The following is a 25487-nucleotide window of genomic DNA, read 5'->3' on the forward strand; positions in this document are numbered from 1 at the left end:
CAGATTCAAGTTGCAAGTTAAACAAAGGAAAAGAGAAAAGAATGGTTATCAAGACATCCACATGCGTAACCTTTAGAAGAAGATACTTACAGCAATGAGATCCCCAAACTGGCTGGTAAATTTTGTGCCTATACAGCTCTTGACCAACCCCAACATTGTTGCACCTGCCACAATTTCATATATTATGTACACCAGACAGAAGCAAGCTTAACTTATACCTAAGGAAACTACAAGCCCCTTTCCATTATAAAATAACTGCCAATTAAGATGTTTGTGTATCTGGCTGTACATGAACACAAACAGATGCATGTGTTTGTGTGTGGAAGAGCAAGCACACAAAAGAGAGAGAGAGAGAGAGAGAGAGAGAGAGTACTGAAACTATTGCAATAACGAACTGTCAATATTTCTAGCTTCAATTAAACAGTACAACAAGAGAACTACTTGATTGACACAGCTTACCATTCTGTTAAATAAAATGAAAGAGTGAAAGAGTAGTGAGTAACTAATGAAGCTTTTATTTTTTTTAAAAACAAAAAAGGAAAGGAAAAAAAAATTGAATCTAAGAACAATAGTATTTAAAAACTCTTTTGAAAAGTACAAACCAAATAGACCCTTAATTTCTCTGGATGTCACATATAGATGTTCCACCAAATAAAGTTCCTATTACACTAGACGTTGATACAAATTATACAAGCCCTTCTTCCATTCATCTATAAGAGCAATAACGCCCAAGTCATTACATACTATCACAACCTCGGTTCACATTATATACCTTACCTCCCCCCCCCCCCTCCATTAAATAATTACTTTATTGTTATGGAAGAGAGACCTCATGTACAGTGTTTGTACATAGAGGGATCTAATGAATTACATTGTAGAGGACTCACATTCTAAAAGAGACATAGTCCACAATATCTACATGGCAATGCATATGCTAATTAGGATCAGCCACATTTATTCATCTCTATCATTATATCATATCCAACATTGTGAAGCGCATTTTAAAAAAAAAAAAAAATAATAAATAATAAATTAAAGAAAAATTATTAATAGTCAAATCAACTATCAAGTGATCAATTAATCATATAAATTACAATAAAACATTTTATATAATTTATGTAACATTTATATAATACTCTTGTGCTTTATAAAATATTTGCAACCATGCTATTTGATGGCCATGATTACAAAACATGGTTGATTCAAAATAGAAGTATAGAACTAGAAAGGCAAAGGCCAAAAAGTACTAGAATGTTAAGTAATGTTATCTTTGCCTAACAAAATCAATGCAATCCTAATCTACATAATCATATCATCATCCTCATTAAGCAAGGGATCATCATCATTGTCATCACAAGATTTGTAGCCCACATCATTTTCCTCATCATCTTCGTCTCCATCATGAGGAGCATGTTGTGAACTAGAACTTGAACCTATTGCTTGCCCTAGTGGTCCCATTCTTGATCTCAAGTTGAATCCTTCTTCTTCAACTCCAAAAGCTCTAGCAACACTACCCCATGTCAAAATATCATCATCAAACACAAGATCATCTTTAGCAAACTCATCTAGTTCATCTTCTTCTACTCTTCCAGTCAACCACTCATTGCTATCATCTATTAGGTGTATGGTAGCACACCACACTATTAGTTTTTATATATTAAATTAAGTAGCTTATATCAAACATATTTAGATCTAATGGCTAAAAATCAAATCAGGATTTTTTTTTTTTTTTTTAATTACAAAAAGCTCAAACAAGCGCGCCTAAGGCGCACTTTTGTGAGGGCGCCTCACTTTAGAGGGAAAAAGTCCCAAGGGCTGTGCGCTCCACGCTTTAAGTGCGCTTTTAACAATACTGGGAGCTGTTGTATTGTTGGACTGGCCTTACAGTCAAGGACTTGCTGCCAGTGTGGAGTGCTGTTCCCTCGTGCTTAATGTGAATTATTTGGAGGCAAAGGAACTCACATGTTTTTGAAGATAAAGAATCATCGATTCTCATTCTCAAGTCACAGTTACTGAGCACTATTCGCTCCTGGCATCAGGCTCATTCCATTTCTTCTGAGTCTGCTTCTGATTTATTGTCCATGATAGATTGTTTTTCTGTATGCTGATTCTTATTTTCTTGTGTCTGTAGTTTTGTGGTAAATTTCTTGTATTTTACATCTTTTATTTTCCTATTTTAATGAATTCTTACTTTTTTTAGTGATCAAATATGTATAATATCAAAAGCATTTAATATTTGCGATCTCTTAACCATTAAGTTTTACAAGCCCTCTATCTTTGTTTCCATTGTACTAAACTTAAACCAACTCCACGTACTTTCTTTATACCTACTTAACCTAAAACCTTTAGATTCTAAAGCATCCATCAAGATTTCCACCTTGGTGTCAGCTTCATGACTAATTTCATCTACTAAAACTGCATCATCTACGGAAGCATGGACCAAAGGATTTCATCTTGAAGTGGTCCAGAAAATTAATTTCTTTTGGACTTAAAGCTGATCCTTAATGCATATCTATTTTGAAATCTCCACTTTTCCAAAACCAGTGACTAACATAACATGTAAAATATATAGTGTATTTGGTTGCATTGAAAAAAATACATGTACACACTCTTTTATGGATATTGATATTCTATAAGCAAGACAAGTTCCTTTAATCAAGAAGAGTATGAAAACCTATTCAATATGTGACTCCAGCAATGAATCAAGATTCAAGAAACTTACTATCGTTGACATCAACAGGCATGGCAATTCTGTCCAGCACAGCAATAGCATCCTCCAAAGCTTTGTTGTAGGCTGCAGCAGATCAAATAAAGCATAATCATGAACAAAAACAAGTGACAAACCACAATAAAAATCTTTTATCTCATAAAAGACAAGTAACATTTTACCACGGCAGATAACTGTAGGGTGATAACTTTTGTCAAGGAATGCTTCAGCAACGCGGAGCATTTCACCGGCTTCAACAACAAAAGTTAAGGACAAAAGTGAATGATATTATTATTAACAAACAGAATATAGTAATGCATTTGTATTGGTAGTATTATCAAAAACAAAAACAAATGACAATATTATAAAGGAATAAAAATATAATAGATTTAGATTTGTATGTGTAGCCATTTTTAGGGATTGTGAAAAAGAAAGATACCAAGAATAATGACAGAAGTGGTTCCATCTCCGACTTCTTCATCTTGGGTACGGCTAAGTTCGATCATAGACTTAGCAGCAGGGTGAGCAAGATCTAACTCGCGCAGTATAGCATTTCCATCATTAGTAACAACGATTCCACCACTAGCATCAAGAAGCATCTTCAGCATGGATCTTGGACCCAACGTTGTACGAATAATGTCAGCAACAGCCTGCGCTTCAAATTTTAAGCATAGGTAATGACAAAACCCCAATTAAGAATTGAATCACTAGTTGGTTACCTTAGAAGCCTGGATATTAGCATGTTGGACCTTGCTTCCAGACTCGCGTTTCAGAGAGTCCTCTGTGATTGTGAACAAACATTCATTTTAGAAAAAGCAAATAATCGATTTGGAATTTTCATGTAGAGAGAGAGACTTACTGAGAACGAGTACTGGGGCGTGCATTTTGTAGTTGTTCTTCTTCTTCTTCTTCTTCGATGGAGGCTGAGAGTGTTGTAGTTGTAGTTTTAGTTGTAGAGAAGAGAAAAATATGAGAGAAGGAATCAAAGCTAAGCAAGAGGCCTTCCCTTATATAACTTAAAACCCTTTCTCTCTTTTCTTTAAACAACTGGAAAACCCTCGAACCCTCTCTCCGTCTCTCTCTGCTCTCTTTTAAACCTTTTTTTTTTTTTTTTTCTTTTCTTTTGGAAAAATTACAATTTATTTGCCTGAATTTTTCTTTTCTTTTGAGAAGGTTATTTTCCTGAATTGATTTCACACCACTCACTATAGCTTTAAACAGTGCGGGACTCACTCAATTATGATTGGATCAAAGTTAATTGGTCAAAAAAAAAAAAAACGAATTTTGTTAAGTTGAAAATGTTTTTAATAAATTAATTTTGTAAACTAAATAATATAGGACCAAACCATAAAGAAATAATTTATCAAAAAAAATCCATAAAGAAATAATTTGTAATTTACTAGACTTTTAATCCTCACTAATGTTTCAAGAAACGCACTAACATCACCCGACCTTATCATTTATTGTTACAAAATGTTGTACTACAAAATCATATATATATATATATATATGTGTGTGTATATTATTTATTTCAACCTTTTTTCTATTAAAAAAAAAAAAACCTAAAAATGTTTTCTCAAATTATGTTAAGTAAAGATGAAATATACAAAATGTTGTACTACAAAATCATATATATATATATATATATATATATATATGTGTGTGTGTGTATATTAAGTAAAGATGAAATTGTAGTCTTATAAAAATATTAAATGGGTGGATTCAATTCTAGTTCTCCCGTTCTTTCAAATAATGTTAACTGTTTAGTACCATTTAATTGTAATTTTATTCTATATAAAGTAGTTTATATGTTTAAAGGATTATTTTTTCTTAATAATAATGTTCTAACTTTTTTGGGGGTAAAATTACACTATTTAAAACTAATTTGAAAAAATGTCCTTTTGGATCTCATCTCTTCAAGAAATGAGATCCATGTAGCGAGACTCATTTCTTAAAGAGATGAGATTCGCTAAAATTAGAAATAAAATAAAAATAAAATAGCAAACTTGCGCATGCAAGATACTCCTAAGAGCATTTGCAGCAGTGGCGGTATAAAGCAATAATGCTATATTTTAGCTCCATTTTCATTAAAATGATGCTCCAGCAGTGGAGCTAAAGCAAAAAAATTTAGATGATTCGCTACAGTGCACATCTAAAAATAGATGTGCACTGTAGCTTGGAGCTAAAACTAAAAAAATAATTTTTTATTCAACTGATCCACTTGTTCTGAATTTTTTTTTTTTCATTTATCAAAACCGGTCAGTCTTCACTCTCACTGTATTCTCACTCTCTCTCGTTCATCTCTTAACTCTCAAGCCTCCAAGCCTCTCAAGCTCACACACAGACACTCCGGTACAATCACTGCCATCCTCAACTCCGGTACGGTCACCGCCATCCTTAACTCCGGTGCAGTCACCGCCATCGTCAACTCCAGAACGGTAGCCGTCATCGTCAACTCCGGTACAGTACAACCTGCTTCTTTTTTTTTTCTTTTTTTTCTTTTTCTTTTTTCATTTTATCAAATCCGGTCTCATGATTCACTCTCTCTCGTTCATTGTCATCTCTCATCTCAAGCCTCTCAGGCTCACTCTCTCAATGTCGCCAGCCCGACCATCATCAACGTCGCCGCCATCGTCAAGTTCAGACCCACGCCGCCGATCTGCCTCAGACGCTCTTCGTTTCCGCCAATCCACTTCAGGTTAGTTGTCTCTGTCTTCTTCATGTGGATGCGTTGGGTTTTTTATTTGGGTACTAACATCCGATCCGCCGATCCTCTTCGCGTTGGGATTTTTATTTGGGTATTATGATTTGGATCCACTTCATGTGGATTTCTCTGTTGTTCTGGATTCTCTATTGTTCTCTGTTGTCCTGTTCATGTGGATCCACTTTTTATTGTTGTTCTGGATTCTTGATAATTTTGGGGAAAAAGATTTGGTGATTGGTGTTTCTACTCTCTGTTGTTATTATTATTTCATTATTGTTATTATTATTTGATTGTTTGGTGTTTCTACTCTCTGTTGTGGATGCTTGAAAATAGAACTACCATCGAATTGCAAATTTGGATGAGATAGCATTGGTGTAGGGATTTTGTTTTAATGTTTCACATCTGATTTGGGCGGACTTTGTTGGATATATTGTTGCACAAAACTAGAAACAGAGCACATATTTCTTGTGGTCATTTTAATGTGAGATTGTTAGTTTGGTTTTGAGATGCTCAAAAATGAATTTGGTATTTTCTTTATCAGTGGGATTAAGTTACATGTCAAATTAAATATTTATGCATAATCATGTTCTATTGTTATAATTTTAAGTATTTTAAGTTTTGATATAAATGTTGGTTTGGGAATTTTCTGTGTGCAGGGAAGTTTGCAATTTTTTTTTTCTAATTTTATGGAGTCGCATAGAAACCTACCATATTTTACGGGTATCATGAATGGGGATATAGAAATTGACTAGCAATTTTTGGGAACGGCTCAAAATACTCCTTTGTCAGTTTTTGATTCTCCACCTCCACCTCAACCTCAACCTCAACCTCAAGTTGAAAATGCCTCTTCTGCAAAAGGAAAACGAGGCTCTAACTTTAGTGTAGAGGAAGATAAATTCCTAGTGGCAGCATGGCTCAATACTAGTGTTGATGCCGTAAATAGTAATGAACAAACACAAAATACATTTCGTAAAAAAGTTTGGGAGTATTTCCAGAAGTACAATACATCTAGTACTACACGTCTGTTGTCTCCTTGCTAAGTCGTTGGGGAGGATTAGTGAAAAGGTAAATAAGTTTGCTGGGTGTATGGCTCAAGTTAATGCACTTCATCAAAGTGGTACAACCGAAGAAGATAAGGTATAAATTATATTGCAATAGTGTTAACATGTCCATTCACCAATAGTTTGAAGATATTAATTATGTTATATTTCTTTTAATTTTTTTAGATTAAAGATGCAAAGGCTTTGTTTATAGAGAAGCACGAGAAAGCCTTTCTTCTTGACCATTGTTGGCTCATGTTAAAGGACCAACCAAAGTTTGCCGATCCTAGCAATGCTAAATCAAGATCATCTGTGCCTTTAACTCCAGAGTCAATATCTATTGGCGAAGGGGATTGTGGGTCCAAACTTGGTGACTCTTCTAATTTTGAGAGACCTATTGGTAGGAAGGCGGAAAAGGCCATCCGAAAGAACAAAGCCACTGGAAAAGATGTAGGGGAATATTTGAACAAGAAATTGAAATTGATTGAGGATGTAACTCGATTGGAAGAGGTGAAAATGTTTATTGAGAAAGAAAAACTTGCGGTTGAGAAGGAAAAAAATGATGAAAAACTTAAGATTGAGAAGGAAAAAATCATGATTGAGAAGAAAAAATTTGAGATAACGGAAAGGTTAGAGGAGGAGAATCATGATGAAAGATACAAGTGGCTTGACCGGAGCACAAAAAGCTTTTTATGAACAACTCTAAGAGGAAATCTTGGCAAAACGAAGATCACGTAATTAATGGGTTTGATTGTATTTTGGATGTAATTTAGGCTTTAATGTATTTTGTAGTGGCTTATGTAGGCCTTTATATATTTTGGTAGTAACTTTATGTATTCAATAGTGGCTTATGACACTTGACTTTAATCTTAAACTAGATGTATGTATTTGTGTTGTGACTTGAAGTGCAATTTAACAAAGACTTTGAAGTGCAATCTCTTTTTTCTTTTGTTAAGTTCCATTTGGTCTTGTGATAGGCATTGATATAATTCTTTGTAGACTGAAAAATGAAACAATTATATATCTTGCTGTTACAGCCACTATCAGTGTCTTTGATCCAATTATTTCTATTCATTGAACATTCTTAGTATCATAAGCTTGGTTTTGAGATGACAGGTCTTAGAATAAATCTATGAACAATGAGCATTCATAGTATTTCTTCTTTTACTTAATGCTTGAGAGTAAGCACAAAATTGTGTTTATGTTGTGACTTGTGCGTGAATTGGTTATATTCATTTCGTTGTGGCTTATATCACTTGGCTTTAATCTTGCATTTATAGTAATAATTGCTTTCCAATTGTCTTGAAGGTTGCATCCATGGATAACTATTTGGTTCGCAAGTTTCTTTTTGATGACTCAGATGAAGATGAGATCATTGAAGAATTTGTTATGGAAACATCATAACCTAAACGTCGACGTTCTATCCAACATAATCATTTGGCGGGTCATGAGAGGCTTTTTCTGGATTATTTTGCTCCCACACCAGTATATCCACCTACTTTATTTCGTAGGAGGTTTCGGATGAAGCGTTCTCTTTTTCTCCGTATTCAATCTAAGGTAGAAGCTCATAACTCTTACTTTGTTCAAAAAAAAAATAGTGCCAACAAACTTGGTTTATCTTCATTACAAAAGATAACTGCTGCACTTAGAATGCTTGCATATGGAGTATCGGGTGATTTGATAGATGAATATGTGCGAATTGGAGAAACTACTGCATTAGAAAGTTTGAAAAAATTTGTTACTGCGGTAATTGATGTTTTCTCTGAGGAATACTTGAGAAAACCAAACAATGAAGACATTGCTAGACTGTTAGCTCATGGAGAACGCCGAGGTTTTCCAGGTATGTTAGGTTCAATTAATTGCATGCATTGGAAGTGGAAAAATTGTCCATCTGCATGGAAAGGTCAATATTGTGGTCATATTCGTGAACCTACTATTATTTTGGAGGCAATAGCATCATATGATCTTTGGATATGACATGCATTTTTTGGGTTACCTGGGTCAAATAATGATATTAATGTGTTAGAGCAGTCTCATGTATTTAATGAACTTGCTGAAGGACGTGCTCCTGCAGTCATTACTCAATCAATGGTCATGACTACACAATGGGATATTACCTTGCTGATGGCATATATCCAAAGTGGGCAACATTTTTTAAAACAATCCCAGCTCCACAAGGACATAAGTATAAATTATTTGCAGCAACCCAAGAGGCGTGTAGGAAGGATGTTGAGCGTGCATTTGGAGTGCTTCAAGCACGTTTCACAATTGTCCGTGGACCTGCACGATTTTTCCATCTTGAAACACTCCAAAAGATCATGAAAGCGTGTATAATTCTCCATAAAATGATTGTTGAAGATGAGCGGGATGATAATGAAGTGGTAGACTTGGATTATGAACAAATTGATGGAATGGATAATCCTCTTCTACAAGTGTTACGTGAACAAAGTGATGGATTTATGTCATACATTGAGAGGCATGGACGCATTAGAGACCGAGAAATTCATTTTCAACTCCAGTTGGTCCTCATTGAACATTTATGGCAATTGCAAGGCGAGTCGTAGGAACTTTCTTTTTTGTATGTTGAGAAGCATGAGTCATAGGAATTTGTGCGAGTATGTGAGTTTTATTGTAATTTGGTTTGAGTTATGTACGTGAGTAATGCATGGACTACTTTGTTCTTGCTATAATATGTGTTTTATTTTATATGTTTTTTTACAAAAGTTCTTGCATTTTATAGTTCACATTGTTCCAAGATTACTTCCGGACAATTGAGACGATAATAGGCTATCATGATGATTGAAAAATTGTTTTAGTAAAAAAAAATGTATTAAGTATAATTTGGGGTTAAAAAAATTATTTGTTAACACTAGACGATTATTTGCTATCATGTGGTGGCGACGGTGGAAGAGTCGATGGCGGCGGTGGTGGTGGCGAAAGAGTCGATGGCGGCGGCGGCGGCGGTAGCGATGGCGGTGACGGTTACAGATGGTTGTGATTGTTGTTTATTGTAGTAGATATATTATTTTATTGTAGTAAATATATTATTTTATTGTGATGTTTATATTATTTTATTGTATTGAAAGCTAAAATAGATCCACTGCTGCAGCATGTGTATAGGTATAATAGATAAAGTAACTTTTGGTGGAGATAAAAAGCTAAATTTTTAGCTCCACTGCTGTGGATGCTCTAAGCCTTAACATCTTGATCCTTCAATTGCCGCATTCTCCTTTCAAACTCTCTAACTGTTGTGGCTCCAACACATCCCTATAGTGTATCTTTCAACTCCAACCCTTTTATGGTCCACTTTAAAGTTATTGTAGATAAGTTTTACACAGTACCTATGCTCAACAGTTGGGAAAAACATCTTAATTGTAGGTGGTATAAGGCCATATTTTAGATACAAAACAATTTTAATCAATATGTTAGTTAAACATGTTAAGATAAACTCATGCATGAATTAGTAATAAAAACTTAAAATTCTAGTTTATAGCTTTTGTCTATCAGTGATAAAGATCAGATTAAGTTGCTCTAGAATCCCAATGTCATCTGAAAACTGCTGCTAAACCAGACCCATGAATCTTTGTTCTCTTGCTCAACAACAGCAAGTGCAATTGGGAAAATGTTATTATTTCCATCTCTAGCTGTGATAGATAGTATTTGCCCCTCAAATCTTCCTTTCAGGTGGCACCCATCTAATCTAATGATTGGTTTACAACCTCCCAAAAAATCAATTTTCTGTACATTATATCTTGTATACATTCTCTTAAATTTGGGTTGTGCATTTTCATTTTCCATTTTAGTTTGCAAAGTAACCTTACTTCCTACATCATTCAACCTTACCATCTCTGCATAATCCCTAAGCTTCCCATATTGTAGCTGTTCATCCCCAGTAATCAAATCAGTAGCTTTCCTTTTTCCATATACACCTGACTGATACTTATGTCAACTAAAATATTAGACCTCAAATGATGTTAAACACCAGGTACTATCCTATTGGGATTCTTGCCAAAATCCTGCACATACTTCTTTGCAACATAACTTGCAGTCTCTTAATTGTTTTGGAAGGTTCTAGGGCAGGTGCACTCTGGATGGAATGTCATTATTTGGAATGTCAACTCCCCAGATATTTGAGATGCATAACACTTCCATTCACATTCATTTATGCAATAAACTGATATCTTCTTCTTCTCATTCAGTTTGAACTTGATATCTATAAGCTTCATTATAGCATATTCCTTCAAGGCCTCCCTAAAAACCTTAGAATTAGGAAACCTTATTCCCTTCTTCAACATTGGTTTTCTCATGTCAGTTTGGACATTAAACACTGTTTCTTTTGCATATCATCTTTAATAGGTGGCTCATCATCATCAAACCCTACCAAACTTTCTATATCATCTTTAATAGGTGGTTCAATCCACTCACAATCTTCCATACTAGCATTGTCTCCTGCATCAGACCCAATTGGGGTTGCATTGTCATTGTTTGTTGCATTAGGCCTCTTTAGGGCTACATTCTGTCCTGCATTACTCACATGTAGGGTTGCATTGTCCCTAACTCCATCCTATGTATATGGCCCAACATCCATACTCCCAAACACATCATCATCAAAACATAGCCCCTTAAACTCTTCCTCAAACCAATCAAAATCTTAACATTCTTGTCCACTGTTTGGCTCAACTACTACATCATTACCTCCACCAGCATCTACATGAACTTTCTCATCTACCTCATTTGAATTAACTACTTCACCCACTACTCTCTCATTAACTTGTACATTTTGTCCAGGTAATTTAACTACAAGGGGCTCCTTACCACCCTCCACACACACACACATAGAGATTTATATATATATATATATATATTGTTACCCTATTTGTTGGCTATGCAGCATGAATCTCACACATAAACCACTTCATCATCTCCAGTTATTAGTTACCTCTAGGAATAAGATAATGAAATCTACTTGTACTAGCTGCCAGTAACCCAACACACATATCTTGTATTTCAAAGAAACTTAATCTATTAGGTCAACATTGTCAATAGTAGAAACACTACCACCTAAAATATACTAAGTCTGGATCCCACACAAAGGTGCCACCATGATGAATCTCGAAAGTAAAATCAAAATCAGTGATCTGCATATAAATTAATGTAGTAAGCTTCACATATTAACACATACATTTATTCAAAAGAATACAATACCAATACAACAAATACATACAAAAGTTTTTGTTTTGTTTTTGGGAGACATACACATTGAAATGGACATTAGATACCACATGTAAACGCCTTTTTTTTTTCTGAAACCCAAAATATTCCTATGGTCCACACAAAGCACAACATACAAACAGATAGACCATAGTGCATATAGGTTGAATAATAAAGGTATTGTGTCAAATAATTAGGCTCATTCATAAAATGTGTTATTGTCTTCTATTTGCAATATAGTGAAGTGTTTCTGGCTTTAACTGAAGTTCTTCATGGGCATCATATTGAATCTAGCAGCTCTACTTTTAAGAATCATATCATTGCCTAATTAGGACAATATGGCAATGACACAATTCTTAAAAGCACAGTTGCTATTCGTAAGAACACATTTTCTTTTGTGGCTTAGCTATTAAACAATGATAATATTAAAACCTCCAGATTTTTAAAACACCAAGAACATTTTTAAAATTTTTTTAATATGTCAGGATCATTTAGGCAGTGCATGTAAGTATAAACCATGTAAGTATAAACCAATGCACAATTTTAAGATGGGGAAGTTACCTAATTAAAAAATAAAAAAAAATTAAAACCCTAGGTTTCAAAAATTAAATCTACCTGGAATAAGTCCGAAAGAGCAGATGAAAGGAAAAGAACATACAAAACTTTGAAGCTCAAACACTTAATAACTCACCCCAGAGATAGAATCAAGAACACCCTTTTGGATCAAAACCCAATTGGTTAACAAAACTTTAAAATTTCGTCACTCTATTCCCTACATGATCTTCCAGATATTAACCTCCACCTTCTCCTCTGTTTCCTTACTCGAAATTATTCAGAGGATTCCAAGCTAAACGAGTGTCTAAGATCTTAAGTGGGTAGCGTTTTGGTTTTGTCTTTGTAGACACCACATTTTGTACCCCTTACAACTCGAGCCCCCATTCCCAATGATGCTGAAATTTTGAGACCCAAGGTTGGTTTAGGGCCCAATTAGATGTTAAATTAACTTGAGAAATGTTAAAATGAAAAATATAACTTTTAATGAGAAAATAAATCTATTTTTGGAAAAGTAAACCCAGGAAACCCTCGGCATGCACACGCAGAAATCGGCCTATGCGCGCAGCATTCTACCTACGCACACATGCCCGATCCTGTGTGCACACGAAGGTTTTTAGAAACATAAATAAGGCAAGTTTTCTGCATTAATGCTGAGGTTTGGAACGAATCCCACATTGTATGGGAGTAATTCCAAACCCTTATTTTCACATTATAAGTAGCCTTATATGGTATATTTTCAAAACATACATAAATCCCACAGGAAAACATTAAAATTCACTAGAAATAGTGAATCAAAGAGGGAGTTTTTCACAAAACATCATCAAGTCAATTTTCTTTTGATTAGAGCCTTTTATGGCCTTGATCTTTGAGTTTAAGATTACTAATCACTCTTTTTTATTGATTGTGAATAGATTTGATTGAGAGGAACGGTAAAAAATCAAGCTTGAAGAGCTTTTTCTTCAAGGTATAGTTCTAAACTTTTCTTTTATTTTCTTTAGTTTAATTATGTTTTTGTTTGTTTCTTTGCTTGTTTTATGTTTTAATATGTTTGTATAGTCTAGGTTTGCGTAGTAGTATATTTTAAAGCATGTTAAGATGTTAGATTTAGTGTTTTGAAGTGTTTCTTTGTTTGCTATGTTTCTAGGGTTTCTGGGTTGAAACCCACATGACCAAAATCCTACCTGCGCACGCAAGGTTGTTCATGAGTGCGCATTATTCTGCCCAGAAATCCTAACCCTAATTTTGATGATTTTGTTTCTAATTTCACATGTAATGCTTCTATCTTAGGTCCTTATTATATATATATATATATATATTCATATTGTTAAACTTTTGTTTCACATGTTTAATTGTTTGTTTCCCTTTCACATGCTAGAATTAGGGTTTATCTTGTATTTCCTTACTTTAATGTCATGAACATGCATTCACATATTCGTGCCTAATGCCATAGGTGTTGAGTTGCTTTAAGGTAAGTGATGTAAGTCATGCATTTACAATGTACGTGCATTTATTTGTGATATGATCTTACTTAAGTTTGATGATATGATTGCACTCTTAATGCTTTGGGTGATAATATGATCGATTTGCCTTGTTTCTACCTTGATTTAATGTTCATATGCTTCTGTCTTAGATGAGATATAATGACATGATGATAGTAACATGCTAGGGTTTATGTTATACCATGCTAGATGAATGCTAGGTTGGTTTGACATGTATGCTAGATGTATGTTAGGGTTTATGATGTGAGATTAGAGCATGTTAGGGTTTGTGATTTGATGAGATGCCATGATGATAAGACATGTATGCTAGATGAATGCTAGGCTTTGGTTGATTGCCATGATAGATGTATGATTAGGTCTTTTTAGGGATGATTGATTCCATGTTGATTGTTAGATGAATGCTAGTGTGTGTGTGTGAGAGTTAGAATAACAGTATTGAGTGTGTCTTTAATAGGGTTAAGACATAAGACACAATAAGAGGAAACCAACCTTAGGATTAGGGGGTTTTGGGTGCTAACACCTTTCCAAGACCGTACCTTAACTCTGAACCCATATCTCTAGTAATAAGATTAAAAAAGTCCTTCCTCGAAAGGATGCTATATATATGGTTCCTAGACCATTGAAAAAACTAGGTGGCGACTTTCCCGTTGTGTCCATAGCGGTGACTCCACTAGGGATAATGAGTATAATTCCGGTGTCCTATGTCTTAACCTTAATAAAGGCTTATTCAATACTTGTTTGCACACACATTCACTTGGTTCTACTATCCGTTAACCTCGGTTAGTGATGAGTGGGAAGATGGAAGGCTCCATTTGGGCCGAAGTCTTTCAAAGTTCATCCCACTAACTCACAATTGGTGTCATTGCCTATGATGGGCTTTGAGTACATTAAAGGTTTGCCACCAATCCACAAATGTCCACTTAGGCCCTCGGTTAGAATCATGGTCCACCTAGTTGTGAATGACCTACTTATCTATCCCTTTAACCTTAAAGAGCCTACCCACACTTAGAGAGATCCTAGATCCTATCAAAAGAGGGTACCCTTTATATATCTCTTATTTGTTTAACCATATATCTTGTGATCACATAATTCTAAAGGACAAATTAAATATGTAAAAATGGAAGGATGACCCCAAAAGCTATGGCATACCCTAAGACAATTGGGATAAAAGAAAAGAAGTTCTCACATGCAAGAGGCTTGTCCCTAAATCTAAGGGTATATCTTAACTTGAAAGGTTCTTAAGATCATAGCCTAATTGCTATCATAAGCCCAAATCAAAAAACCATTTTGAAAAAGAAGACTTTGGGCCTAAGATAATATGTATGCTATGGATTTAGCATCCAAAATCGTACAAAGTCAATGTGAATTTCCCTAATCTTAGGCCTCTTTGTTGTATGGCTAGACCCAAAATGATGAGAACTTTGTGGACCTTGGACTTTCAAGAGAGCCCACGTCAACAACTTCACTAAATTAGGGGATGTGGGATCTTGGGAAGATCATGACTGGTCGGAATGGACCTTGACGGTAGAGGCAACTCAAGTCACCCTAGCTCGCTTCATGCTTGAACGCGACATGGATCCTTCTTCCAATGATGATCAATATCTTGTGCTGACTCAAGAAGAAGAAGCAGAGGAAGAAGGTGATGAAGTGATTAGCTATTGGGGTGAAGATGATGGCAACTGGTTTTTCGACGAGGCAGGAAAAAATTTCCCCAATGAGGGTGAAGTTCTGCATGACATAACTGAAACTATACACATATGAGGACCTCTAAGGGATGAAGATTGGTATGCTGAGCTGAAGACTTTATTCCAAGAAGAAGACAAGAATGGAGGTGACAAGCCCTAAAGAAGAAAGAAGATGGAATTCATCGTGCCTATTGTGAGGCAACTCAATAATTGGACTTGGGTTGGGTTCTCTAAAAATGTGGGAAAGAAAGTTTGTAATGCAAGTCCCAATGTGCTTTTCCACATTTTTAATAAGATGAATTCTTATTTGGCTTATTTTGATGTGTCCCATAATATTGAAATTCTGCACTTAAATGATTCAAATGAATTTGAAAATGAAATTAATAAAAAATTGGAAAAGAAAATTGAACCTATAGAACCAACTTTTAAAACTCTTAATTTGGAAAATGATGAGAATCCACACTTAATTAAAATTGACTCAACCCTAAATGAAAAAGAAAGAAGGGATCTCAAAGAGTTGCTCACAGAATTTCAAGAAGTGTTTACATGGTCTTATGAAGATATGCCCGACATTGACCCCGAGATAACCTAACATCACATTGACACTCATGCTCACATGGTACCTGTCAAGCAAGAGTTGAGGCATATGAGAACCGAATGGCTTCTAAGGATCAAAGACGAGGTCACCAAACAATTGAAGGTAGGGTTCATCAAAACTATACACCAAGACGAGTGGATAGCCAATGTTGTGCTGGTACCCAATAAAGATGGGAAGGTAAGAATGTGCGTGGATTTTAGGGATTTGAACAAAGCTTGCTCAAAGGATGATTTTCCTCTTCCTCACATAGATGTTTTAATGGATAACACAGCTGGTAGTGCCTTGATGTCTTTCATGGATGGTTTCTCAAGGTACAACCAAATCAAAATGGCTCATAGGGATATGACCAAAACTACCTTTACCACAGAATGGGGAATTTATTGTTACACCGTGATGCCATTTGGGCTCAAGAATGGGGGTGCGACTTACCAAAGAATGGCCATAACCTTGTTACATGATATGATGCACAATGAGGTTAAAGTGTATGTTGATGATATGATTGTGAAATCCAAGGGGAGAGATGGTCACATTGTTAACTTGAGGAAGTTCTTCGAGATGATCAAGGAGTTTATGCTGAGATTGAACTCATAGAAATGCGCCTTTGGCGTAATTGTAGGGAATTTGTTAGGCTTTTTGGTTAGTGATAAAGGGATGGAAATTGACCCATCAAAGATCAAAGTCATATTAGAAATGCCTCCACCCAAGGGCGAAAAAGAGATAAGGGGATTTTTGGGTTGATTACAATACATCAGCCATTTCATTACCAAACTCACTTCCACTTGTGAGCCCATCTTTAAGCTCCTAAGAAAGAATGAACCTGTGAATGGAATGATGAATGTCAAAAAGCTTTTGAGCTAATTAAGGAACATATCCTCCATCCACCTATCTTGGTACCCCCGATGCACGAAAAACCATTATTCCTTTATCTCTCTACCATAGAAGATGCGGTTGGAAGTATGCTTGCACAAGAGGATGATGATAAGAATGAAAGAGCTGTATACTATTTGAGCAAAAGGTTCCATGATTATGAGACTAGATACACACCCATCGAAAAATCATGCTTTGCTCTCGTATGGGCCGTACAAAAGTTGAGACATATTATCCTACCTTTCCAAATATAAGTAGTAACCAGGATGGATCCATTGAAGTACTTGTTTGAGAAGCCCACTTTGAGTGGAAGATTGTCAAGATGGTTGATCCGATTAGCAGAATTTGACTTGAAGTATGTGGCAATGAAAACTATTAAAGGAGTTACCATATCAAATTTTTATGCCAAGAACTCCGTGGAATGAGAGTATGGTAGAGAAGATTTTTCGAATGAGGATATTTTGGACATTGAGCTAAGGGCATGTAAGATATATTTAATGGAGCCGTGAACCAATATGGAAATGGGATAGGAGTACTCTTGATCACTCCCGAAGGATCTCACATACCCTTGGTAGTTAAGTTGAACTTCGAGGCAACCAATAACATAGCAGAATATGAGGCTTGTATCGCCAGAATGGAAGCTCTCCAAGAATTGGGGGTGAAAGAGGTCGAGGTTTTTGGAGATTCGACTTTGGTTATAGCTCAAGCATAGAGGTTATGGAAAGTGAAGGAAAAGCACTTATATCCTTATTAGCAATATTTAGAGGAGTTAACCAAAACCTTTGACAAGATTGAATATACAGTCATCCCTAGAGCTCAGAATCAGTTTGCAAATGCCTTGGCTACTTTAGCTTCCATGGTTGAAATACCCAAAGAAGTATGGACACGACCCTTAGAGATTGAACAAAGTTATGAGATGGTACACAAAGAGAAGGCCGAAGCTTCAGTCTTGGTCATAAAGGAGGAAGGGGTTCCTTGGTATTATGACATCATGAAATTCTTGGATTTGGGGGTATATCTAGATGGTGCCGACAAGAGAGAGCTTCGTTCAATTAAGATGATGGCAATGCAATACATCTTATGTAAAGGTCAGCTCTATAGGAGATCCTATAACAGTATACATCTTCGTTGTCTAAAGAAAGAAGAAGCCGAGAAAGTTATGGAAGAAATTCATCAAAGGATTTGTGACCCTCATATGAATGGGAGAATGTTAGCCAATAAGATCTTGAGGATAAGGTACTATTGGAACACGATGGAGACCGATTGTGTAGACTTTGTGAAGAGATTCCACGATTGACAAACACATCCGAATTTGAATCACATGCCACCTAGAGAGCTATACAACATGACCTCTCCATGGCCTTTCTTAATCTAGGGCATAGATGTGATTGGAAGCATAGCCCCTAAGGCCTCGAATGGACACAAATACATCCTAGTGGCAATTGACTACTTCACCAAGTAGGTGGAAACGGCCTCCTACTCCATGTTAAAAGCCAAGCATGTGGCTCGATTCATAGAAAATAACATCATTTGTATTTTTCCTTAATAACTTTTAGTTTAAAAGTCAGAATAAGGTCCCGTCTGTTTTGGGACGACCCTTAAGGTCAGTAGTTTATGATTCTGCATTTAACTCAATTTTGCCATTTTTGGTAAAATTCGATAATTTTGTCACCTAATCGCTTAATTAGCGCGAATTAGGGTTTTAAACGTTTTTTTTTTCTTAGTACTTATATGTTTTGTAGCCGTCAGAGGCAAATTAGACTATTATCAATAAACACAGACTTTTGTCAATTTTCTTCTGGTGGATTCCAGTTTTATCTCCTTGTGGATTCAGGGAAACCCCTCGTGGATTCGAGGTTTACTACCAGAAACTGACAGTTTAGTTTCTGTTCCATCAAGAGAGCATCGTGTGTACTTCTCTTCAGGCTTCCGCGACATCAGTAGGTATCAGAGCCTTGACTTACCCTGGTCTGATGGCTAACCGGCGAGACGGTAACCACCACAACAATGACGGCGGTGACGACGTCAACAACCCAATCCTCACTAGGGCTGAGTTCCTTGATTTTCGTGATGAAAATCAACAATTTCATGATAAAAATCAACAATTTCGTGATTCCACCCAGCAAACTTTGGACCAAATTCAAGAAGCACTTGTCACCTTGCTTAACCGAAACCCTAATCGCGATGACGGAGAGCGACGTGATAACTGAGCACGTGGTCCTCCCTATCGTGGTCTAAATCGGAATAGGCAGCAGGACTACAACGAAGAAGACAGTGAAGACGAGGAGTATGCAGAGAGAGTCCTTGGAAATCATCGTGGTCCCGTAAGGGATAATGGCCGAGATTATCAAGAGCAGAGGGACTATCGAATGAAAGTAGAATTACCATCCTTTAATGGTAATGTCTCCATTGAAGAGTATCTAGATTGGGTCAGCAAAGTGGAAAAGTTTTTCGATTATATGGGTACAGCAGATGATAAACAGGTGTGTTTGGTGGCCTACAAATTGAAGGGAGGAGCATCTGCCTGGTGGGATCGTGTTCAATTAAACCGTACCTGTGAACGAAAGTTTCCAATACGATCATGGAGGAGAATGAAAATATTAATGGTAGATCGGTTCTTACCACCAGATTACCAGCAGGAGTTGTTCAGACAGTACCAGGATTGCAGGCAGGGTACGCGGACAGTTAATGAGTACATGGAGGAGTTTGACAGGTTGGCGAATCGCAATGATTTGGAGGAAACTGAAGATCAACGGATATCCAGATTTGTACACGGGTTACGAGTTTCCATCCGAGATCAGGTATCCTTACAAACCCTATATACTTCGAAGGGATAATTACAGTAAACCCACCTGAGGTTAGGCCCGTTTTCACTTTGCCTACCCGTGGTTCAAAACTTATCACTTTGCCCACCTGAACTTCAATCCGTTACCCATCTGTTGCCCACCTCACCCTCAGACGTTAGAAAAACACCCTTTTATTAAAAATAGAACATAACACGGATCAAACACGAACCATTAAATCTTTTCCTCATGAACACAAGAACACAACATTTGTAAATATAGTTCAAAATTTTCAGTTACACAGGTCTAAAACCAATTAAATCCTCTGAATCCATTCCAAAATCCCTCTCATTTTTCAAACCCAAACTGTAGTAAAAAAAAGTTTTAGAACCCAATCATAGATTAAACAAAAAATAGAAACAAGCTAAAGAGAGAAAACCAGCACCATTGTTCATCCTGCCGATGGTGGTGGTTAAGTGCTTCGACCTAAAGTTTGATGGTGGCTTGTACGGCGGCTTGGCTGTCGTGGTAGTGGCTCATAGTGGTGCTAACAGTGGCCATGGAGGTCAACCACCATTAGCAAGCCAAAATCAAATAAAACTCACAACCAAAAAAAAAAAAAAATTTGAAACCCATGAAGCGTTGCCACCCACTCCACCACCACCACTGTTAGAACCCATAACTCAGCACCACCACCATGCCCACAATCCACAACCACCACAAGCCACAACCCATAACCCCACCATAATCAAATCATTGTCAAACCCACAACCCAAAAACAAAAAAAGAAAACCACTGCCGGCTGAGACGGAGGTCGAGATTGAGCTCCATTTTGGCCAAGACGGAGGCCAAGACCGGGACGGAGGCCAAGATTGAGCTCCATTCTCTCTAAACCACTGCGTGGACCTCTTCCTAGATCTGCTCCAAACTGCCGAGACGGAGGCTGAGACTGAGACGGATGCAAGAACGAAGGAAATCAGATGAACCCGAGCTTGTTCGTTCACCAAGGAACCCGAGATGAACGAAGGAAATCAGGCTATGTGGGTCGAGTCCTTTGCGTGCTTGTTCGTTCACCAATACATCTCCAATGACTGCATTGGCTCAGACGGTGCCATTGAACCCGAGCTCGTTACCAGAAGCGCAATTGCCTTTGAAGAAAGGGTTAAGTACGGGTGTGATTGTGGTTGTTGTGATAGTTGTGCTGTTGTGATAGTTGGCCTATTGGGAAATTGTTGATATTGTTATAGATTAAAAATAATTTCATTGAGTGATTTGATTGGTGTATTATTCCTTCACTTTGTTCTTATTGAAGTTCATGAGCAATGAAAATCCCTAGCTTTTTATTCTTATTATATTTGTTTTAGCCTAAAAATGTGTTTTTCTAACGGCAAACGGAGAGGTGGGTTACGGAAGGCTAACAGAACTAACCTCAGGTGGGCAAAGTGATAAGTTTTGAACCACGGGTAGGCAAAGTGAAAACGGGCCTAACCTCAGGTGGGTTTACTGTAATTATCCCTTCTTTTAATTGGGCTTTTGTAAGCTTTCTTAGCTATGTAAACCCATTGCATGACACCCTCTAAGTCATTTCTTCTGTCCTAAAGTTGATTGAAACTATTGTAGCCTCTCATATGGCCATATTTGGGAGAGGTAAAAGAGAAGGAGAGAAGGCGTGAGTGAATGGAAAAGACAAAGAGCGAGAAAAATAAAAAATAAAATATAAGTCCAATGACGATACAAGGAGCCTTGATAGGTTGAAAACCAAAAGACAATTCATGCAAAAGTTAAAGGAATCCCGCTAGGTCAAAGACCTAGGCAAAAATTAGGGATTGAGAGAAAGGATTCGCTCATTTTGACTTTATGGTATAAGAAAGGTGCAAGGGAGACCAAAAGAAGTGAAAGCCTCTTGGGAACTAGAAAAGGTGAAGGAAGGCATGTAGAACCAAGTCCTCTTGTTTTGAGTATGTTCTCATATAATTTTTATGGCCTAAAAGACTCAAGGCACAATGCAAGCACAAAACTTCCAAATTTCAAAGACCCGATAGCAAAATTGCATAAAGTTTCCACAAGTTTGTAACTAAGTACATATCCTAAATAAAAGCATAAATGTAAAAGGTGTTCTTAAAATACAACCCAATGTCTCAAACCAAATCTAAAGTGCAAGCATGTATGCTAAAATAGAAAAATAATAAAAGAAACAAAAGAAGAAAAAAGAGAGAAAGTATGTTATGCTATGTTGTATCTGTGTCTATGTCTGCCGGTCTGCAAGGTCATCGGAAGCACCTCTTCCTTGGCTAATAGCTTGGAGTTGACACTAAACCTCTACCACCATCACCACCATCATCATCATTGCTGTCATCCTTACCACCGTACAATTGTCGGGAATACTTAGTCAACTCCAACTTGAGTTTTCCCGCAAGCCAAAAGAGCTCCTCGTGCTCTAGAATGGTGGGCTGAATTTTGGAGAGAAAGTTGTTAGAACAAGGGTTGAGAGATGCAAGAAAGGAAAGAGAACAAGAATGAAAGAGAACTTACCGCCAGTGTGCCCTTAGGAAAAGGGTAACCCATGACATTGGTATTGCGGCCAACAGGATGCTCCCGAGCAAAGCCATCAGGGTCGTAAGCATAAACCGACCAAAGCAAATGGGGAGGGTCAATGAGAGCACCAATAGCAGGGCTAGCCTGACACAAGTGTTTCGTTTGAATGTTACTAATGTAAAAGAATGTAGATGATGACTGATTAAGAGAAATAAGAGAAGCAAGAACACATACCTCAGCAATGAGGGAAGGCATAAGGCGAGTCCCCACTAAACTTGTTATAGTCTAGCTCATCCGTGACTCGATCTGTAATGTTCCGTCAGTTTTTTTTTTTTTTTAAAAAAAAGAGAGGAGAGGATCAGATTGTTTTAAGCTCCCACGTGCCCCCCCACCTAACCCCACTACCCATCACACAATCCACTCCTTCTTATCTCTTCTTTGGCCGGCTCACTCCCTCACTTCTCTTTTCTTTCTTTTTCTTCTTTTTCATTTCGGTAGAACTCCTTTTCACTCCTTCAAATTCTCTTGCCGGCACCTCCAAATCAACATCTCCACCATCATTTTTCCGGCAAGATCACTGGAAAATTTTTGGGAACCCATAAACACCTTCAGGTTATTTTTGGTAGGTTTTGCACTTTTGCTTGAGGTTATTTTTATCTAAGCTTTAATAATGATATCCATGTGATTTATGAGCATTGGAAGTGATATTTATGTGTTTTTATGTATGGGTTTTGTATTGGTGGAATTATTTGATGAGTGGGTATATGTTTTGTGCTATTGATGGCTATTTAAGGTTCATTTATGGTGGAAAAATTTAGGAGTTTTAAGTTATAACATGTGATGATTGGTAAATTTAATTTTTCCATTGCCATTGGGTTTATTTGGAGTTAGTTGAAGTTCTAAATTTGTTGTATTGGAGGATATTTTGATTTTGCTTTCGTGGGTCTCTTAATGATGTAGTGTAAATTTTATGGAAGCTAGTCATAATGTTGGAGATGATATTAAATAGGTTAACTCTATAAATTGGAGTTTATGCCTTGTGAATCAATTTGTTGAGAAACTATGGAAGTGGAATATATTATTATTGATGAGGTTAAATACTAGGCTTGCCTAATTAAGTGATTATTTGGCAATTTCTAAATTATGGCTAGATGCAATTTCAAGCTCTATACTTATTGTGATAGGTTTGCTTGATATTGTTTAGGTTCTAGCTAATCTCCTTGGAGCTTGGAGAATTAGGATTTTGCAGTTGCGAGGTAAGTAGCTTTTTAATGGGATCTTGGAAAATAACCATGCTTTATAAATGTTGTTTTTGGGTCAAATACATTTTGGAAAATTATATATGGATATATGTTTTCTTAAAAGTATTGTGTTGTGACCCTATTATATATTATTACATATGAAAAGAGCATCATATTTGGTATTGCGTTTGGGGAAATGCGTGAATTGTTGATATGGAAAAATGAGCTTCTTTTATTTAATCTTGATAAGAAAATCTTGGATTTTATGGTGTATTGGAAAATTTAAGATGCTTATCTTGTCTTAGTATTTGAGAAATTGATAGAAAATCTTTTTGACAAGAATGAAGTTGAAAACCGTACAAACTTTGTAGAAGTTAGATTATTTAAGGTTTTCTAAAACTACCTGGATATTTACTATGTGTTTAAAAGTAATGTAACCTGTGAGTTTATGTTTTAACACCATGCCATGTGTGATTTTCCGGTGATCACCCGATTTGGTTTTTGTGGTCTTTGTGACAACAGAATCAAGTTTAGGTCAGTGCCCTTTCACTTTGGATGACGCGCTCTTCCCTGCTGTCCATGGGGGGAAAATGATTCTTTGATTATGTGTGGGTGAGGTTGCTATCCATGGGGCCAAGAGACCACATGTAAGAGAAGTCCTATTTGACGCGCTCTCTCTGTTGCCCATGGGGGGGAAGAGAAAAACCTTGAGGGTATAGGTGAGACTGCTGTCCATGGGGCGACAAGTCTGCATACCAGAGAGGACAATATCATGCCAGTTGTGAACGGGTGGATCCCCTGACCAGTCTATGTGATAGTGTGGTATATTTGAGATAAATTACCATATGTTAGAATTTATGGTTTTGGAATTATATTATTATTGCTCACATATTATAGCATATGGTTTCAAGATATTTACTTTGAGGAACTTGTATTTCATTATTAAATCATTCTTGTCATATTATTATTATTATAGTAGATGAAACTTGCATTTCCCCCACCCTCATTAAATATGCTACTTATTGGGCTCTGTCTCATCCCATTATTTTATAACCTTTTCAGAGTAAGTAACAGTCTTTTGAGACAGCTTTTTGGTGGCTAATAGTAGTTAGACTAATTACTGGTAGAGGCTGAACTTTTGTAATGGGTATATTAGATGGTGCATATCTTAGAATAGGCTTGACTCATTCTTTTGTATATTAAAGTGGTTGTGACATTATTCCCACTGATGGGACAAGCTGATGATATGTAATTAAAATTCAAACCTCTATTCTTTTGTGGTCAATGGTCATTGTAATTATTGCTTAGAGCTCTGACTTACTTTGAGAGTATATTCAATGGAATTATTATGATAATTCTTGATGTTGGTACTTGGTATGATTTTTGTGGATTAAATTGTCAAAAAGGAAAAATCTACAAGTTCTTTGAGATGTTTTTTCATGCTTTGGACCCTTTGTGGTTTAGGGTGTGATAGTTATGGTATTAGAGCTTAGGTTATGATTATGTAGACTTTGAAAATAGGAATTGATTTTGATCTAAGATAGAGCATTAGGGGTTTGATGAATTCTTTATTTTGTCCCTTTGTTTTAGCTTCCACCTGCTATTCCTTTTTCCTTATCTATCCTTCTATGTTGCCTTGTGATTTACTTGCTTGTTTCTTGGGTATAGGTATAAGTACTTTGGTATACTATGCCTCCTAAAAAGAAAGCATGTAAAGTAAGGCATGTGGATGAGGTTACAGCTCCAGAGCATGGCCATAGGCAACGCCAAGAGCGTGAGAGACCTGTCACTCCTGATGGTGGTGAGATTGATGAGGTGGCAGTGGCAGACAGGATTTATGTTAGGATTGCTAGGGCAGTCCAGAGTGGTGAACGTAGGAAGGAGGGTTGCACTTTTGGGGAGTTCCATAAGCAAAACCCTCCAACTTTTGATGGGGGACATGATCCTATGGCAGCAGAGAATTCACTGCTAAGGATGGGAAATTTTCTTAGAGCCCTTGAATGCACTGATGCTCAAAAGGTGAGGTATGCCACTTATGCTCTTCAGGGTTCTGCTGATAGAT

The 25487-nt window shown here is 36.6% G+C and overlaps 3 protein-coding genes and 1 long non-coding RNA gene across 4 annotated transcripts in view; 3 read left to right on the top strand and 1 right to left on the bottom strand.

Moving 5' to 3' along the window:
- The window catches only part of LOC112032128 (T-complex protein 1 subunit gamma), a 9457-nt gene extending 5659 nt beyond the window's left edge, over positions 1–3798 (bottom strand). The window contains exons 1-6 of the mRNA XM_065783149.1: positions 3567–3798; positions 3427–3488; positions 3147–3357; positions 2890–2958; positions 2723–2794; positions 91–164 (exon numbers count right to left, since the gene is read on the bottom strand). Of these exons, the coding sequence (XP_065639221.1) occupies positions 91–164; positions 2723–2794; positions 2890–2958; positions 3147–3357; positions 3427–3488; positions 3567–3591 (513 nt within the window). The 5' untranslated portion in view covers positions 3592–3798. The remainder of the gene's footprint in view (positions 1–90; positions 165–2722; positions 2795–2889; positions 2959–3146; positions 3358–3426; positions 3489–3566) is intronic.
- Positions 3799–4968: 1170 nt separating this feature from the next.
- On the top strand, positions 4969–8415 carry LOC136071601 (uncharacterized). Its single transcript, XR_010632910.1, has 3 exons — positions 4969–5167; positions 5282–5405; positions 7760–8415. It is a non-coding gene; the product is annotated as an uncharacterized LOC136071601 (long non-coding RNA).
- LOC136071600 (uncharacterized) lies at positions 6447–7386 on the top strand. The gene is made up of 2 exons (XM_065783115.1): positions 6447–6548; positions 6638–7386. The coding sequence occupies exons 1-2, from the start codon at positions 6498–6500 to the stop codon at positions 7145–7147; spliced, it is 561 nt and encodes a 186-aa protein (XP_065639187.1). The 5' UTR covers positions 6447–6497; the 3' UTR covers positions 7148–7386.
- A 141-nt stretch (positions 8416–8556) lies between the features above and the next one.
- LOC112032148 (uncharacterized) lies at positions 8557–9015 on the top strand. Its single transcript, XM_065783112.1, has one exon. It carries the CDS (start codon positions 8557–8559, stop codon positions 9013–9015), a length of 459 nt encoding a protein of 152 aa, XP_065639184.1.
- The last annotated feature ends 16472 nt before the right edge of the window (positions 9016–25487 follow it).

This window comes from Quercus suber, unplaced genomic scaffold, assembly GCF_002906115.3.
Source record: "Quercus suber isolate HL8 unplaced genomic scaffold, Cork oak 2.0 scaffold_329, whole genome shotgun sequence".
NCBI lineage: Eukaryota > Viridiplantae > Streptophyta > Magnoliopsida > Fagales > Fagaceae > Quercus > Quercus suber.